Below are 17972 nucleotides of genomic sequence, written 5' to 3' on the forward strand. Positions count from 1 at the left end.
AGCTGTAAGAGTCACTCGAGTTGGTATCAAATGCTTTAGCAACAGGAAGGTTTCATCAACTATTCGTTTCCTTTCTTCAGTAAATACAGGACCTTGAGGCCACACAGAAATTCCTTGACAAACATATTGGTAAACGTAAGGGGCAATTTTTACAACATTTGAACGATCCATTGATTATATAGCCTTAGTTATACGTGCTTTTTATAATAGTATCATACTTACTATGAAGATATTTTGTGTTTTATAAAACATATACTTGCATATTCTTGATTCAAAGAGTTCTACTACGTTATTAGTGTATGTTGTTTGTAATTGTTGGGACGCTTCCGATATACAATGGCTAACATCACTAGCAAGTTTCTTGTCATAAATAATAGTAGGGTAACTTTTTTTAAAACTATTCCAATAATCAAGTAATCCGTGCTGTAAATAGATGCCATTCGTAACTCGTTGGTTCCTTACAAGTTGTGATATCGAATACCAAAAATTCTGTTCATATATTTTATGAGGAATAGGACCATCTGAACGGGCCAAACTGGGTATATAAAAGTTCACGAAAAGCTGTGATCTGATTACAATATTTCGCACGTCTTCACAAGCAGAGACAATTTTCGATTTAAGTGTACTTTGATAAGTGCTTTGTACGCATTGATCAAAAGGTAGCTTTTGCGTATATGCCTTATAATTAGGCCCCAAGTGCCTCATAAACGTTTCTTTTTTTGTTTGTATATGATTGGGGCAAGCAGGTGAACGAGATGACTTATGTCCTTCTTGTTTACAGCTACTACATTTAGGTTCAGTCGTATTGCTACTAGTTCTAGGTCTTTTCGCCTTTTTCTTGTCCTGTTTTATTTTATCGGTCTGTTTTCTTTTTCTAGAGGTACCAACTTTTTAAACAGAAAAATTAGGAAAGGCATACAAGAAAAGAGTATAATGCTTACCATCATCTGCGGTGGCTTCGACGTAAAATTTACACTTATAAAACTGTTTATTATGGTGACCTGGTTTTTTGCAGTCTTTGGATAATGCGTCTTTTTATGGCGCATTAGCTAACCGAAATATTACGTTTTTTTATTTCTTACCACTGCTGCTGCTTGAAGCGCTGTATTCTTGTCGTTTTTTAATGACTTCAGCTTTTTTATGTTGTATGATTGATTTATACATGTTGGTACAAAATGTGGAAAAAAAAGGGTGATTATACGGACACCATTTTTTTAACAACACTTTAAAAAAGGTAATTATACGAACATCATTTTTTTAGCAACATTATAAAAACTCCCCTTAATTTAGCGTACTTGCTTATTATTTTTAATTACTACGCGAGTATCTCTCTTAAGGGTATACCCAGTACACGTCTGTACATCAAATTTCCCCTTTTTCATGAGACACATTAACTAATTGTTTATGGCAGACATAAAAACTAGTGAAAACATTAGCTTTCTACATCCGCCATAATCCGATCCTATATCACTATATACATATGAAACACTTCAAGAGATGAATATAAACATACGGAATTTCCATCTCCCTAAACCCATTTGCTTGGCTACTCAATAATATCTGCTCTATTTACCATGTCTATTGAAGAATAATACTGCAGTTAAATGTAATAATATGGTGTCCCTAAAGAATTTTTTAGCAGGGAAAAAATGGTGTCCATAGAAGCAATTTAGACGAAACATTGTTTTTTATTGGTCATATGCAGGCGACTTATTTTGTCATTAATTGCTGACTACAGAACGAACTGGGAAAGCATACAAACTATTAAGGGGGAAGGGAAGGGAGGGTAAGCAAAACGATTATTTGGCTAAAGCGACAGACGAAGACTTGGAACAGAGAGAGAGAGACATGCTTCATTAAGCCCGAGGTGGGCATCCTTGCAACGCTGATAATGCTGCTCACCAAACAGCACACAACACAGACCGACCAGAACAGCAGCGGCGTCAAAACCCAGGGAGGAAAGAGAGAACAGAACAGAATGCCAACGGGGTCACCGAAAGGGAGGGAAGGTGGACCAGATACCCAGCTGGCACGCGACGCAACACACAGGCGGGACACACCGAAAGCCAGAGACGACGCACGTTAGGGAAGTCATGTGACCGTGCGTGGAAAGGTCGGTGCGGGGAAGAAGGAATCAATTTAATAGTTTAGGACCAGTTCTGATTGGCTGAAGTACACATTTCGAAATCCTAATTCTCTTCAAACTTCTGAAAACTATTTTTTTTTTTTTTTTTTTTTTTTTTTTTTAGAAAGAATGGACGATTTACCATTTATATTCCAAAGTAAGCATCAAGTTATTCACACTTATTTGTATATACGTATATCAACTTCACTTTTTGCTTAGGGACTTCCGATAAATGTTTTATTGCTTACGATTTGGATCTACGAACAACAAAAGAAGATCTTTGGGACTTATTTGAACAATATGGAAGAGTAAAACAAATTCAGCTGAGAAAGACAAATAACAAAGCTTCTGCTGCCATCATCTTTTCGTAAATATTGAACATAGCTTATTTCGACAATGAAAGGAAGAAACTAATGAAAAATTAGTGCTATATCTTCAGTGGATGATTTAAAAACAGAGAACTTGCTTATAAGAGGTGAGCTTGTAAACTTGACCGAATATTCACTATCAGATTATGTTGAATGGAAATGTCAGCCTCTTTTGGGTGAGGCATTCTCTATGGGAGGGTTATCTACCCCAACCACTTTTGTTGAAGAATGGTCTTCAAGTAGAAATATTCGTCTGGACGTCAATATCCTTGAAAAATATATCGAAATTTTCTTTTTCCACTTGAATGCGCAATATCGACTTAGAATCAAGTATAATACTGTATTGAAGGATACCGTTCTTCAACGATCTAACAATATGTCTACACTTATTGTTGCAGCGAAATATCCAGCTTATTTCTGGAAGCTAATCAGTCATCAGGAGCCTAGGGATTATTATGACTTTAGCTGCTGGGAACGAGTGAATGAGATCCCTTTCAATTCATCTATAAAAAAAGACACGACGAAAAATCCAGTGACACCAGAAAAGTTGTCGGCTGACTCTGTCAATTTGAATAGTTGGTCAGTTTACAAAGTAGAGTTGGATATAAACGATAAAACACATGAGGATCTTGAGCAACGGATTCAACAGGCGACAAAAGAAGCACGTCAGACACAAGTTATACAGATTACTAAAGAGGACAAGCATGGAACAGATTATGTAAATTGGCTGCCCAAGTTTACATTTGAGGTCCAATATATGCTTCAACATACCTTCAATTTAAAGATACTTAGAGAATACAATACTGATGATAATTTCTATCAAGCAATTAGTAATTTGGAACCCTACATTGCTTGCAAATTACTTTCTTTAATTTCTGCAGGACAACGGCGTTTATATGATCCAAATATGTCCATTAATAATGCGTTTAAGCGAAATCCCTATATCACTGATCCACCAGAACCCATACCTGAGGGTTATACGTATCTTAGAAAGGTACTGATTACACCTACATCCGTATATCCACTTCAGCCCATCCTTCAAAAGATGAACCATTTACAATACCAATTTCAAAGATACTCTGATCGATTCCTTCTTATTCAATTCACAGACGAAGAATTAGGGCCTATTATCCCTTCTCCGCATCCAAACCAAAATGATAAACTTTATAATCGTATATTCAAAGTGCTGAAAAGGGGCCTTATGCTTTCAGGGAGATATTATGAATTTTTATGCTCATCATTGGATGATTTACGAGATCACAGCTGTTGGTTTTTCGCCCCTACAGACGAATTAAATAGAGATGATATTATTTATTGGCTGGGAGACTTTCAAGAGATTAGTTGTGTGCCAAAGTATATTCAAAGTGTTGGACAAGTAAGAAGATATATAGATCACAAATACATGAAGGCTGAATTTACTATATGATTAGGTCATGGCACCAAGGTTAACAAGTCTAGAAATCAAACCTAAAGAAGTAGAAGAAATAGATGATTATGAACATAATGGCATTATATATTCTAGCGAATGTGGTAAAATGTCTCCTCAAGTAGCTCGAGAGATATCCAGCCTCTTAGGACTCAAATATACACCTAATGTTGTCAAGTTTAATCTTGCTGGTGCTAGAGGTATCTTAATGTTATCCAACTATTTACAAAAGCGCAAAATCCAACTTCGCACGGGCCAAATTCACTTCAATACTGAAAGACTCACATTAGAGATCAATAAGATATCGAAGAGAGAAAGGGCATACTTGGACAGATATTCAATTACTCTCTTGACAGGCTTGGGTATCCATCCTGTTGTATTTCAGCAGATAACAGAGGGCGTCCTGCAAGAATACCTTATGGGAGGACCACAAAAGGAAAACTTTTTGAACCATCTCATGGATGAATATTACTCGGATCATTTTGCCAAATGTTTTAATCGTGTTCTTTGCTCCGGATTTTTGGAGCGAAGTGATCCTTTGATTACTAACCTTGTTTTGGCATTCCAAAATAAAGTTTTGGATGAAATCAAAGGGAATACCAAGATTTACATACAAGATGGTGCAAGAGCGTTTGCTGTTATGGATGAGACTGGATCTTTAGGAGAAAATGAAGTGTTCTTTCAAACGTCAACCTCAGCCGGATTGGATTCCGAATTGAATGTTATTATTGGTAAATGTCTCATTTTCCGAAATTCTTCTTGTAATCCAAACGATGTTATGATTGTCAAGGCTGTAGATAGTCCCAAATTGAGAAGTTATACGAACGTATTGATTTACTCTGCTGTTAGTTCGAGGCATCTTCTAAACATTTGTTCGCACGATGATGCTGACGAAAATAATTTCACGTAAGATAAAATCTCTACATATGGACAATCTATTGACTTTTAAGTTAGGATTATATGGGATCATCGCTTAATACCTAATAAAACTAACTGCGGACCAACTGCTCCTATTGATAACGAACCTTCCAAATTGAATAGACCTATAAAATTCGGCGACGTCTCAAAATTCATTGTAAAGTACATCTCAGAAGATCAAACAAAGTTAATAAAAGACGCATGGGTAGCTTCTGCTGATCGCCACAGTACTTCTATTTATCATGGAAATGCACTCTATTTTGCCCAGCAGTTGTCAATCATGATAGGTAACAAAATAAGATGGCAGAAAAAGTTATATTAATGCATATACAACATAGCATACGCAAAAACTGGTATATCTGTACCTACATCTGAAGAATTATATGAATACCCTATACCTGATTTTATGGAGCAAGATTCACTCATGTCCTATCAATCAAAAAAGCCTCTAGGATATATCCATAGAATAGTTAAAACAATCGAAAAGAGGCCTTATGTATCAAATAGATGCGAATACGACACTCGTCTTTATGTAGAGGGTATGCACAAATTTATATTGGATGCCAGAAAGACAAAAATGAGATACGATAATAGTTTGCGTCTACTCATGGGTGAATATGGTATCTGTTCAGAAATTGAATTCATTTCTGGTTGTATTGTCCACTTTCCAAAATATACCTCTGAAAGTGATAAGAAGGAATTGACACAAAAAATCAAAATGGCTTATATTCAATTTAAAAACGAATGGAAGAAATATTTTGAATTTGAATTTTACAAAGAGGACGTAAAGCATTTGTCTGAAGATGAATTGAACTGCTACGTAGAAGCCAAGGCAGCGGCCTGGTACTATGTAACATACCATCCCGCTGAAAACAAAGAATACCAAAAGAATACAGAAGTGCTGAGTAGATGCTTGAGTTTCCCTTGGGTCATTGATGATTACATTGTATATATTGCTTCAAAAAATTCTGAGAGACCAAACATAGCAGCTTATAGAGAGCCTGTGCCAGAGTCATTGATCATTTCTCACGCGAGCAAAGGTACTGCATACATTATTGAAGAAAGTGATTCTGAAGATGAAGACGATGAAGATGATAATGAGGACAGCCTGTTGAGCCTAGAAGAAGAAACGGCAGCAATTCAGTTGACTGAATAGTGCAAATAAAGAAAATATCTTTATCTTTATATTATTTCCCTTTTTCTTCATGATATATATTTACAAGCAAACAACTGTCAACAGAAATTAATAATCATACTACCAAAAAATTAAAATCTGTCACGACTACAGCCTGACTGCTATTCTTTTAAACAATACCCATTGTAGTTAACTTAAACTTGTCAAGCCCCCTCCCTCTATTAATTTATATGAATATCGTAAAAAAAATTGGTCGGCTTCGAAAAGAGATTTGAATAGCAATCCAACAATATCTTTAACAAATTAGGACACATGACTTTCATAGCTAATTTCATTTGATTAACTCACTTTTGGATGAGCCAAAACAAAAAGCGTTCTGGTGGGCTTTCTAATAAAAGTGCTATTTTATGCATCATCTTTAAATTTATCAAGCTCTTCAGAAGGTTGTCCAATAAAGCAAACTTAATATAGAACATATTCTTCCCGACATTTGTATTTTTGGTGGCGAAACCATCTCACGTATCACACACTGTATCAACAATAGTTGTAGTAGAACAACGACGGACCTGGTATCAGTCGAATTCAAAAAGCTGGCACAGATAACCAAATACACAGCAGCGATCAAAAAATTTCCTGATTGACGCTTATGCTTTAGGTTAGCTCCAGAGCTTAATCAAGAGTACAAAAGATGATTGTATATGAAATAGCAGGGAAAAGTTGGGTATTCAATGTAACTTTTCAGTACGGCATTGTACGTTATTTGAATTATAAGATAAACTGTTTAAGTTTTTAGCTTGGCAGTATGTCTGCTACCTATCAGTTAGTAAACTAATGCTTTGTATAAAATGATGGTGGTACATGGTGTTCTGATGTTGTATTTAATAAGCTTTAAGACCCTTTATTGTATTTGGACATGTTTGTATTCATACAACTTATTTTCTAAAAGAATACTATTCTTAATATAAAATATACGCTCAGATTGAACAGCATAAAACAAATATAAATTTGCAACATACTTTATTTGGTTTTTTCTTTTTTCAAGTAAAACGATAAGGGTAAAGAGATGATAAAAAGCAAAACTAAGGGGCAAGAACATTTTCGGCAAATTCACCTTCGACATTACCATAATCTTTGTAAGAGCAAGTGTATAGCTGGTAACCTTGACCGAGATTATTACAAACCTTGACACCACAACCTACTTCAGTTGTACTTTTCCAAACAACTTGAGTAAAGTGACCAGTATCCATAGAAAAACCAGGGTTACTGTAATCATACTCCTTGTATTCACCGTACCATCCATCTGTGATAACACTTGTCCAGTTAGGGTATCCAAGAGCCAGATTTTCTCCATAATTGCCATTGCTATGTTCAAATTTACATTTGTTGGACCAGTTTTGAGCATAGGTGGCTAATGTCTTGTTCCATTTCAATGCAGGAGCATGATGTTTTGCACGAGCTGTATTGTGAGCCTTAAGGATAGTTTTAATAGTAGCGGCATTAAGAGCTTCAGTAGTTTGTACAAAGGTACATAATACAACAGCAGCAACAGCCAAGATAAGAGTGAGCGCACGGAAAGACATTGGAAGGAATGAGCTTTCATTCAAAGATAAAAGACATAGCCTTTTTATATTGCTCTGCATTGGGCATTGCAATATTAAAAGAGTCATATATTTGTATTACATGAATCGACTTGAAAGAGGAAGTTAAGCATGAGCATTTAATTTCAATAAAGAGAATAAAATGATGAACAGCCTTGATTCCAATAAAAGCTAATTTACAGATAATCATAATATAATAGTTTGCGTAATACAGTGGTACCGAATATCAAAATGCGTGTAGTATATCCAACTCAGCATGTTTATTCAATTAAAAACTTGAAATTATGAAAGTAAATTCAATTTTTCCTGCCGTGTAAATATTGAATTTTCAATCGTTCATTCCTGTTGTGCCTACAAGGATATACGCGGATGATTAGGGTGGATCAAAACGTAAGTTGACATGAAAAACAAGACAGAAAAGAAAGATCAGGATCTAAATTATGAATTCCGTGTAACAATTAGGCCCGATCTATTTAATTTCCACTATTTCCGGAAATTAATGAGACACTTCACAAAAAAAATTGCAGGACGTTCCTACTCCAATCCTTGTTGCCTTCGTTCGGGCTCCAGATATGGTATGATTTCCCATAAGATTGTTGATCATTGAGTTTTCAATGGATGTGCTGACCCGATCTTTGTCATTTGGTTTATAGTAGAATTTTTCAAAGGTGTCACTACCTAAGCCCCAGTTGGCATGGTTTTTCACATCTTTAAAGTTAAATTCTAGTTAGACAGCTTTCGTACTTGATGATGAGCGAATTGAATGAGGTTGGTACTTTTCTGTATCAGTTCCAGCTTGAGTCCTATTGTTTTTTATCCAATTGGTTACTATAGAGAGATTGACACAGGATGCAAGTTTTTGTTCATTGACATAAGCAAAAATAGAGTTGGTGCCCTGGCAATTTTCCTCTATAGCCTTCTGTTTGCTGAATAAAGAAATGTAGAGTTGTAAATGGACACGTCAGAATTGCTGGTGACGCCTAGTAATGCTGTCTTTTGTTGAGCTTCCTTGGGTAGTCTAGAAACTAAATTCACACCCTTAATGTTTCTGTCTTCAGTATGAAATAAGATATCCTGATATTGCAGTCTGAGATCACCTCTGGAATGAAATGCTACGACTTATACAACATCTACTGACATCACTCCTTCTTTTGCTCTCCCGTTTGTGCTAGCTGTGGTCCTACACTCCACAATCTTGGGGTGTTGCCCAAGTTGTCCCGATATGTAAAAAAGTCTCCACTAACGAACTAAGTAATTACCGACCTATCAGTCTAACTTCTATATTTAGAAAGATCTTGGAACGTTGCATACAATATAGCTTGCAAACTAACGGACCTCCACTTGACATTGCACAAGGTGGCTTTAGAGAATCCCGTAGTGTGATGGACCAAACTCGTTGCCTTGCAGAAATCTGCCATATACTGGGCTCACATTGTCATAGCAAGCACGCTCTAGCCTTTCTGGATATAAAATCCGCCTATGATACTGTCGACAGGAATTATATATGGGAGGTCTTATAGCCTTGTTATCACTTCCACTCCTAGGTCTTCTACACAACTTATTTGACGAGGTCCAGATAGAAGTACCCCTCTCAAATACAACTTCTAGGCGTTTCCATCCAAAGACTAGGGTACTCCAAGAGGTCCGTCCTCTCGCCCTACCTTTACTCGATATACATAAATCAACTTCCGGTATACCCACACCATCAAGCTATAAAGGATGATACACCACCATTACAGTTAGCACCACTCTTGAATTGATTACTCTATGCGGTGACGTGGTTTTAATAGCCAACAGCTCAACAATGGTCGACATACTATGAAAATACAAAGAGCACAGTATACAAATGGGGTACCGGTGGAATCTTTCAAAATGCGACATCTTCGATAACCAACTACAAACAATAGAATATGCGATCTATGGCCAAGTTCTACCGCAAGCAACAACTTTTACTTACCTAGGAATATCCTTCAAACCAGACGACCACCTTGATCTGGTGAAGCTTGTTCAAAGCAATACTTTTAAAGCCATGTCTACGATGAATGTCCTATCTTCTATTGGGGTAAGCTCATCTCGATTCTCCAAGCTCCTATGCTCTCGATTTTATGCTCAAATAGTTCGGCCACAAATGGAATACGACATGACTATCAACTGCTTCAATCACACTCTGCTGAAATCTTTAGAAGAGACACAAGACAAATACATACGTCAGATCTACGGTGTGCCTGGAAAAACACCTACTAAGGTGATGTTCCATTTGACTAAGTTACCCATAATGAAAGAAAGAGTAGCTATTCAGCAAGCTCAATTCCTCTTTCGTTTATTAACTTTACTATCCAGCTGCTGACCAACAATCACTCTCGACCCTATCTTGTGGCTACCAATGACTCATGAAGAAAGAAGTTGGTATATACGATGGCGCCTTGGTTGGTTACCAGATGGAGCTCCCAAACCCTGCCCTTACCATCCCAACAACAACCTGTCAAGACGTCATGCCATCAGCTGCCTAAATATGCATCGCCGTCTCTGTATGCCTGAAGCAATAGCTGGCCCTATATCTTTCCTTTTGAATATGCTTCCGACATGCACATTTATTCCCTCTAGTATTGCTTTTTCCTGGACCTGTCAATGGCCCTTTATATGTTCTATCCTCCATGAATTAGATCAACTACAACATTATACAATCATTCCGTGCAAGACACCTCATGGCCAAAAACCAATTAAATGACTGAAACAATTCAACTAACTTCGTATGTCTCTCTATGTATCCTACTTTCCTTTCTCATTTTTACCCTTGAACCTGAAGGGGTTTTTCCTGAACAACAAATCTCCAAACGGATTGATCTGGTCCGGGCGGACACTTGTTTTATTTTTTAGCGCTCAATTAGACTTTTAATAAATATAACGTTTATAAAATGTACCAGGGCGAACAAGAACAATATAACCTTTAAACAAAATAATTGTCGAAACTATCTAACTAAAATTGGTGGGAAGATTGCGTCTAATTGTCGCATATCTTCTGCACCTGCTTTTGTCCCTCTCTCTTCCTAATAAAAATATAACATAATGCTGAATACTTTTTTTATGAAGATGGACAGGAAATCATTTTTAATGAAGAAGGAAAAAAGTTCACGATCCGATGGAGGATGTTTTAACACATGTCGATGATCTCAACATAGTCCTTGAAACAATAACTAGTCGACAAACTTGCTTGAGCGTTAAGTACCCCGAAAAAATTGCTGAAGAGTCCTCAGTTAAAAAGCAGTTGAAACCTAGTAAATTGAAGCCATCAGTGAAGTTATACAACAATTACAGCAACTTCATCAGAGAAACATTTACAAACCGTATGCTCGAAAATCCTCAATAGCGTGAACTAGTGACCAAGGTTGCAAAAGACTTAAATATTAATTACCGCACTGCGTTAAGATGGTGAAAGTATTACGAAGGGACAGAAGAGGATGCGTATAAAAAGTCTGAACAAAACAGTAGTCCGAAAGGCTCATTTACAACCAAGCATGACGAGTATATAAAAGAGCTACTTGATAATGACCCCAGTTATATTCAGACGACATAATAAGTAGTTTGACTGAGAAACTTGAAGTCTTTACTGTATCAAATTCGCAACTTAATAACCATTTACGAAACACAATGCTCATCACTGAAAAAACTGATGCTTGAACCTGAAGTCAGAAACTCAGTGGGAAACCTACAGACGAGATTCGAGTGGTTTATGAAATGGAAAGATTCTGATCTGGATTTTACAAAAAATTGTATTTTCATTGATGAAGCCGGGTTTCATATTAATATGAGAAATAATTGGGCTAGGTTAAAAAGTGGCAGTTCTGCTATAGTAAAACAACCAAAAACTAGAGCGCAATCTCATACCATTATTGATGCTATTCACTCATCTATCATTGTTCACGTTGTTATAAGAAAGCCTCCACCAAGAAAAGAAACACAGGCTGCAAAAGAGAGAGAGAGAGAAAATCTAATAATGGAAAGAAGAGAACCGCAACTGAGATTAGTACAGAGGATCCAGAAGTTGACGACGATCCTGCCGATAATAAGCCAGCACCAAAAGTTACGACTACTGTTCATTTTATCAAGTTCATGAAGGAGCTTCTTAATTTAATGGATCTTGATGAAACTTTTAATGGAAGTTGCATCGTTATGGATAATGCTTCTATTCATAAATCCAAGCCGATGTTACGGAAAATTGAAAGTAAAGGCTACAAAGCCATGTATATACCTCCTTATTCGCCTGAATTGAATCCCATTGAACAATTTTAAGCAATAGTTAAAGGAAAAATGAAGCGTGATCGGCTTGTGAATGAAGAAAATTTATCTAGTAGGATTGGCGATGCCTGTAATGATGTACTCATCAGTGATCTTTATAGCTTTTGTAGTCATTCTAAACTCCAAATTATTAAATGCTATAATAAAACATCGTTCTAATATGCATGTATTTCTTTTTATTTTTTAAACGACAAACGTCTATATTTTTTTTTATGGATGAAAATTTTAATGTTTATTAAAACTCATCAAAGAGTATAAGGATTAAGAGCGATACAAGTGTATTTAACAGTGACTTATAAAAATGCAAAAGATATTAGCATAGAGAGTTGTAAGCAGATAGTTTTAATAGTTCCTTCTGAATTTGATTGAGGACAATCTCATCCACGACAGGAGTCTGTTCAAAGAATTGTTGCCAGTGGGCTTTCCAAATGAATCGAATGACTGTAGCAAAAAAATCATAGATTGTAAACTTGTCATGGTAGTGTAAGATGAGTTTAACAGTAATGGATTACATGAGACGAATTGTCTTTTTTTAGACAGGTTTATTTTTTTAGTCGAACTTGCTTTTTTTTCTAGACTTTTCAGCTGTTTTTTGAGACTTTTTTCGTCCATGTAAATTCAAAAATTATAATGGACTTCGTTCCTTATAACCCTGCTAACTGACCTCTTTTGTTCTACGACGAGAGCTCAGATGTAATAAACTTTGGTGATATATCTGTCCAGTATGGCGACGTTCAATGCTTATCGATATGGACACTCTTCCTGAACCACAATCTGTTGCGATGGAAGAAGAAATAGAAAGTCTTGTTGAAAACTTTAAAAAAGGTTACCATCATTAAGCCTAAAAAAATAATAAGTACTGGCAAGACGAGCACTTTAATCGAGTAATTTAAGAACAGTATGGTATACCTCGTAGCTCTGCTTATTTTCTTAGTACATATAGCAACATTTTGCTTTAATACCAAGCACCTCTACAAAATCACTATCATAGCATTCTTCTATAGCCAGAAATTATTTCAAACAATAGAAGAACAACAAAACTTATTTTAATTATCACTATATAATGAATAATATAAATTACATTAGGTAATATATACATATTTTATTATTCATTAGTTGCCCTGTTCAAAGACAGTACGATTTCTTTTTCCACTGTTGCTTGGGGACATAAATATTTTTGCTGGCTTGGTATCACGAGGTGGGGAAAGCCTTGAGCTTTAACCTAAAGTATTACTAATGTCGGCAAGAGCAAATCTGTTGCATTGATTAACGTAGGCCAATGAAACTACATTACTATTATTGACTAGGCTTTTTTTCCATCTAAAGAGATTGAACATTGTTTCGCGCAGTATTTCCAGTTCCAACAAGTTCTTGATAGCAACCACTTTACCAACTTCGTGAGCAACATACTGATCATTCATCTTGAATATTTGAGAGATAGATTCATTTCGTCCTGAAAAGTCCAGATAAGCAATAGAAATATTTCCTTCAAGTGTCCAAAGATGGAATTCATTCAGAATACAAGCATTAATTCTAAGATTTTTGGATTGCTGATACAATAAAGTTGTATATGATGCATTGCCCTTCCTGAATTCTAAAGAACAAAGCTCGATACCTCTAACATCTTGTTCACTAGTCACAATTAACTCTAATATTTTACCATATATGACATCACCTTCGTTAATGATTTGCATTCGCTTTGTTGCTTCACAGACGTTTTCTCTATCTTTGATAAAAAGATTGGTTTTTTGAATAAGATGCCAACAATTTCTGCAAATTTGCGTAAATATGTATTTTCAGAAAGCTTTCCTCTTTCTTCCACAAATTGAAATTATTTATGCTAAATTTTTTGATAAATTAGATGAATATCTGTAAAGCTCCATTTTGACTTACATTGAGCTAACAATAGAAAGCAAGATATATTTTTCACTTTACTTATTTCTTTATTCTTATTATCTAAGTATGTAATTACTCTTACAGTGTCAGAGCTATAAATACAAATGTTAATTTATGATTTTCAATAAATTTTAGTAGACTTACTCGAACTGAAATTGCTTGAGCTCATCAAATAAGTTATTGATCATTTCATACATGATGGAAGTTAAGTGGTCGTTGAAGTGAAATTGTAAGTCAGCACATTTTGACTTGATATAATTATAAAATTCTTCTGGCAAAGATTGTGAAGCATGAAGTTAATATGTTTTGTTCAGCAAATTAATACGGCATGCTTTAGTCAGTTTTTTTGTTATTTTGTCATATTCCGCCTTATTGAATCCTTCTTGGTGTACTTTGTGTTCTCTGTTGTATTTCATTTTCTTCTTCTTGTTCTTCTTCTTGATTTTTGTTAATATCGTGCGTTAAGCCATCTAAAAAATCTTTTCTAGACGCAGAGTATACAGTGCTTGATAGTTGTAAACTGGATACTTTAAATTCATGAATTGAATCTCTCTATGATATTTTTTTAAAGAAAAACATCTTGGATGTCAACAGAAAGAAAAAAATTATTTTAATCATACTTACAGCTGCTTTGGCAATTTCAAATATTCGTTTGGATGTTATGCTCACATTTGAAGGTCTGCATGATAATAAGTAAAAGCTATGAAGTAAAAAGGAACAAGTTTACCTGCTATGTAGTTTTTGTTCTGGTCTTTTTACTTGACATATTTGTTATAAGCAGTAACCCAATCTCTTTGTGAAGATAAAGGGTTTTGTTTTCGATAAGGATGGAGATTTTTCAATTGATTTTTGTTCCTTTCGAACAAGATGATTAAATGACGGCCTTGGTGTGTTACAAATATACAGTAGTCGCTCTATTTAAGGGTATCTGGTTTAAGGGTATTTTCTATTTATGGATGTATTTCTAAAGAACGGCATAAGTTCCCAGCATAAATACCACTATACCACTATTCTATTTAAGGGTGCAACGCAAATATTTTTTACCACTAAATAGAAAAAGTTTTTATAAGTGCTAGTTTTTTGGAGCACTCTAGCAATAAATTATTTACTTTGTAAAATAAGATCGAAGATCTGTTCGCTCTTTTGACTTCTTTAATTCGGCACAAGAGCCAGCCAATCCCATTCGAATTCGGCGATGTAATTTACGATCAAGATCGTCCAAAGGAACTTTGTACATGAGAATGGTTTCATAGGCTTTTCTCAACCGTTTTTTATACTCTACTATATCGACACGCTGCTCATCTTGCTCTGTGTTGTCGTTTTCTTCTGTTTCATCTACTTTGCCTTCTGCCATTTCTTCATTATTAGTAGTGCTTGTTGTATAACATGCTCTCATCTCGCTTTCATCTGCTTCAAGGTTCAACTGGCTAACACTAGTAACTTTGTTGTCAAAGTTCCTGGGGAGATTTGGGAGCATTCCATTTAGCTTGACAACAATCTTCTCTTCCAATAGCAAAGCACTTGTTGGATACTCAACTGGCTCAAAATTACAAATTGTTCTTTCTTTAAATGCCAATATTTTTATATGCTACCAGCAGTTTTTCATTGTTCCTGGTTTTATTTTAAGCCACGCATTAGCTAGAGAAAACATAGCCTGAGCTTGATCCATTTTGTAAACATTCGGATTATCCAACTTTTTACTGATATACAGACATAAAGCACGGTCGTAATGCTGGGCTCGGAAGTGTGCCTTAAAGTTGTCAATAATTCCTGTGTATACAAAATATGAATGAGAAAACTGTAAAACAAAAAGACAATTTATATAGCATTTTATCAACAGATAATAGACTACCTGCATCAAGAGCCTGTAGCTTGCTAGTCGTGTTTGCTAGGAGAAATATCAATTTAATACTGATGAGCGGAATTCTTATTTTATGAACGGACACATTATCCAAAAGAAGAGCAATTTTTCGATTCTGTCTTTCAAAGACAACATTTAACTTTTTCACGTATGTTGTCATCCAAGCATTAGTAGAATAATGATATTCAATTTCATGTTTTTTTTTTCCAATTGCAGTCATGGATAACAAGTTAGCTCTTGCTTTAAATCATCTGGGGCTCTTGTGTTATCCGATAGCAATTGGTTGCTCTTTGTGTAAGTCCCATCCGAGTTACAGAGCAATCCAACTGTTAGACGAGTTTTACATTTTTTTAGGCCACCAAGCGACTCGGAACATATGGTTTTTCTTAGTGGTTGCTGGTAATATAAACCTGTTTCATCAAAGTTCATGATATTTGCAGGATCATATGGCCCAAGAAGTTCTTCTATCTTCCTCAATTCGTTCTGGATGCTTTCAGAAGTGATGTCTACTGAGACACTTTCACCATGCATTGGCCTGCATTTTACTTCAATTCGCTTAAAAAGTCTGGTGAGCCATCCAGAAGAAAATAAAATTTCATTTTCAAGGATTCTATACTTCACTGAAGCAATAGGTCTTACACATCGAAGGATTAAGTCTCGATTGACTGGCAGATTGTTATTGTTCATGTCTGCAACAAACTTTACTACTTCATCATCAAGTTGAGGATAGTGTGTTGTTTTTAGACTTTTGCCATTATTGACAACATTAATATTACTATATAACGTTTCAGCATTTTTGAGAATGTTTGATATAGTCTGTTGGGCAAGTTGTTGATCTAAATTGAATTTCTTCATAGCCCATTCACCTAATTCTGTTTGATTAAGCTGGCCAGTAGCATTTTGATCCAAAAGCTCAATTTTTTGAGAAAGAAAGGCGTACACGCTTATAGATAGAATCTAAGCAAAGAAAATAACTACTTATTATGTCATATATTTATTCTCATCAAAATTATTTTGAATCTACGACTCGTATATTATCCTTCCAGCAACTTCGACCAAGTCTTAAAAGCAAGCTTTGATTTGTTAATGTCGTTACACGATTACCAAATTTATACCAATCGACAGTGGCCTATGTGAAAACATGTTGTATAAACATGTCTATAATGTAACTACAATACATATTAAGTGATTTCAATTTTTTAACAGTTACGAATTTCGATTTAAGGGCATGTTCTATTTAAGGGTTGCCAAATTTTTTGGAATATCCACCCTTAAATAGAGCGACTACTGTATGAATATGCAGAAACGTAACAACTCGGAAGCATTTACACCTACTTCAGCTGTGGAAAGATCCAAGAAAAAAATCAGCTTTTTCCGACAATAATTTAGAAGTAGAAGAAAATGCAACATTTGAAGACGAATATGATGAAAATAACTCTGCGGCGATGTCATCTTAGCTATTAAGTTTCTTAAAAATAGTTCTGCTGCAAAATTGCAATGAGTGAAGTTTGAGTTGACTTGAAAAAACTATTTTATCTCATTTCCTTTAGAAAAACATAAAAATTAGGTATATTTAAATTAAAACCCCATAAATTTAGTGTATATTCCTTATAGGCATTACTTGATAAACAAGAGTAGTAAGATATAAGTGAATCTTTGCAAATTAAGCATCATTCTCCTTTAATCGAATCTTTTTCATGTTATAATTGAATTTGATTGTATAAGCTTTTGAATATTTGTTTTCATATTGACATAAGAATTTGTTAAAACAGTTATTTATAATTTCAACTTTCATTGATTGGGTTATGAAAAAAGTAATTCAGGTAAGTTAATGCCATTATTAAAGAAAGTTTCCAAAGTAATACCTTATTTCGGCTACCGTCGCAACAGCTTTTTTTTTTTTTTTTTTTTTTTCCCTTCAAATGGAAAGTTTAATTTAGTTGTTTGTTTTTCTGCACCAATCATCAATATCAAATAGTTTTTTATGAAAAGTGCTCTAGTTTAGTAGCCTGTTCGCTTACAATTACTTTAATACCTTAAATATTCCAAGAAAGAACTAGTTTATCTGCCTTTTTTTCTTTTTTTTTCGTAAGATATGCCATTTATTTTTAAACATACTTCTTATACAAGATATAGATTTTAAGTAACCATAATATCTTAGGAAGTTGCATCTATTAACAGTTCTTACTGTGTATCACTTAGATATATTTCTAAAGGGAGAAAAAGAGCTACTCTATATATTCATCGACGCCTCAAGTGAAAGCCAACGGAAGCATAAGAAGATGAATGTATGAATATACCGTTAATATGCGAAATATATGTGTTAATATTTAACAGAAGCATTTTATT

General features: G+C 35.0%; 8 protein-coding genes across 8 annotated transcripts; 3 read left to right on the top strand and 5 right to left on the bottom strand.

The window, feature by feature from the left end:
* Positions 1 to 59: 59 nt before the first annotated feature.
* RO3G_10257 (uncharacterized protein) lies at positions 60 to 1164 on the bottom strand (the record flags this gene model as incomplete). The annotated part of the gene is made up of 5 exons (XM_067664842.1): positions 60 to 113; positions 223 to 360; positions 463 to 887; positions 942 to 1031; positions 1083 to 1164. The coding sequence occupies 5 exons, from the start codon at positions 1162 to 1164 to the stop codon at positions 60 to 62; spliced, it is 789 nt and encodes a 262-aa protein (XP_067520943.1).
* A 1090-nt stretch (positions 1165 to 2254) lies between these two features.
* On the top strand, positions 2255 to 5993 carry RO3G_10258 (uncharacterized protein; the record flags this gene model as incomplete). The annotated part of the gene is made up of 6 exons (XM_067664843.1): positions 2255 to 2282; positions 2345 to 2492; positions 2551 to 3868; positions 3924 to 4825; positions 4961 to 5124; positions 5176 to 5993. The coding sequence occupies 6 exons, from the start codon at positions 2255 to 2257 to the stop codon at positions 5991 to 5993; spliced, it is 3378 nt and encodes a 1125-aa protein (XP_067520944.1).
* Positions 5994 to 7051: 1058 nt separating this feature from the next.
* Positions 7052 to 7552, bottom strand: RO3G_10259 (uncharacterized protein; the record flags this gene model as incomplete). Its single annotated transcript, XM_067664844.1, has 1 exon — positions 7052 to 7552. One exon carries the CDS (start codon positions 7550 to 7552, stop codon positions 7052 to 7054), a length of 501 nt encoding a protein of 166 aa, XP_067520945.1.
* Positions 7553 to 9599: 2047 nt separating this feature from the next.
* On the top strand, positions 9600 to 10080 carry RO3G_10260 (uncharacterized protein; the record flags this gene model as incomplete). Its single annotated transcript, XM_067664845.1, has 2 exons — positions 9600 to 9815; positions 9967 to 10080. The coding sequence occupies 2 exons, from the start codon at positions 9600 to 9602 to the stop codon at positions 10078 to 10080; spliced, it is 330 nt and encodes a 109-aa protein (XP_067520946.1).
* Positions 10081 to 11375: 1295 nt separating this feature from the next.
* On the top strand, positions 11376 to 11860 carry RO3G_10261 (uncharacterized protein; the record flags this gene model as incomplete). Its single annotated transcript, XM_067664846.1, has 2 exons — positions 11376 to 11420; positions 11573 to 11860. The coding sequence occupies 2 exons, from the start codon at positions 11376 to 11378 to the stop codon at positions 11858 to 11860; spliced, it is 333 nt and encodes a 110-aa protein (XP_067520947.1).
* Positions 11861 to 12179: 319 nt separating this feature from the next.
* On the bottom strand, positions 12180 to 13959 carry RO3G_10262 (uncharacterized protein; the record flags this gene model as incomplete). Its single annotated transcript, XM_067664847.1, has 7 exons — positions 12180 to 12335; positions 12697 to 12707; positions 13257 to 13592; positions 13760 to 13765; positions 13802 to 13814; positions 13845 to 13854; positions 13907 to 13959. The coding sequence occupies 7 exons, from the start codon at positions 13957 to 13959 to the stop codon at positions 12180 to 12182; spliced, it is 585 nt and encodes a 194-aa protein (XP_067520948.1).
* An 815-nt stretch (positions 13960 to 14774) lies between these two features.
* Positions 14775 to 15116, bottom strand: RO3G_10263 (uncharacterized protein; the record flags this gene model as incomplete). Its single annotated transcript, XM_067664848.1, has 2 exons — positions 14775 to 14808; positions 14872 to 15116. The coding sequence occupies 2 exons, from the start codon at positions 15114 to 15116 to the stop codon at positions 14775 to 14777; spliced, it is 279 nt and encodes a 92-aa protein (XP_067520949.1).
* Positions 15117 to 15839: 723 nt separating this feature from the next.
* RO3G_10264 (uncharacterized protein) lies at positions 15840 to 16803 on the bottom strand (the record flags this gene model as incomplete). Its single annotated transcript, XM_067664849.1, has 3 exons — positions 15840 to 16580; positions 16739 to 16752; positions 16797 to 16803. 3 exons carry the CDS (start codon positions 16801 to 16803, stop codon positions 15840 to 15842), a joined length of 762 nt encoding a protein of 253 aa, XP_067520950.1.
* Positions 16804 to 17972: the final 1169 nt, after the last annotated feature.

Source organism: Rhizopus delemar, genomic scaffold, assembly GCF_000149305.1.
Source record: "Rhizopus delemar RA 99-880 supercont3.8 genomic scaffold, whole genome shotgun sequence".
Classification (NCBI taxonomy): Eukaryota; Fungi; Mucoromycota; class Mucoromycetes; order Mucorales; family Rhizopodaceae; genus Rhizopus; species Rhizopus delemar.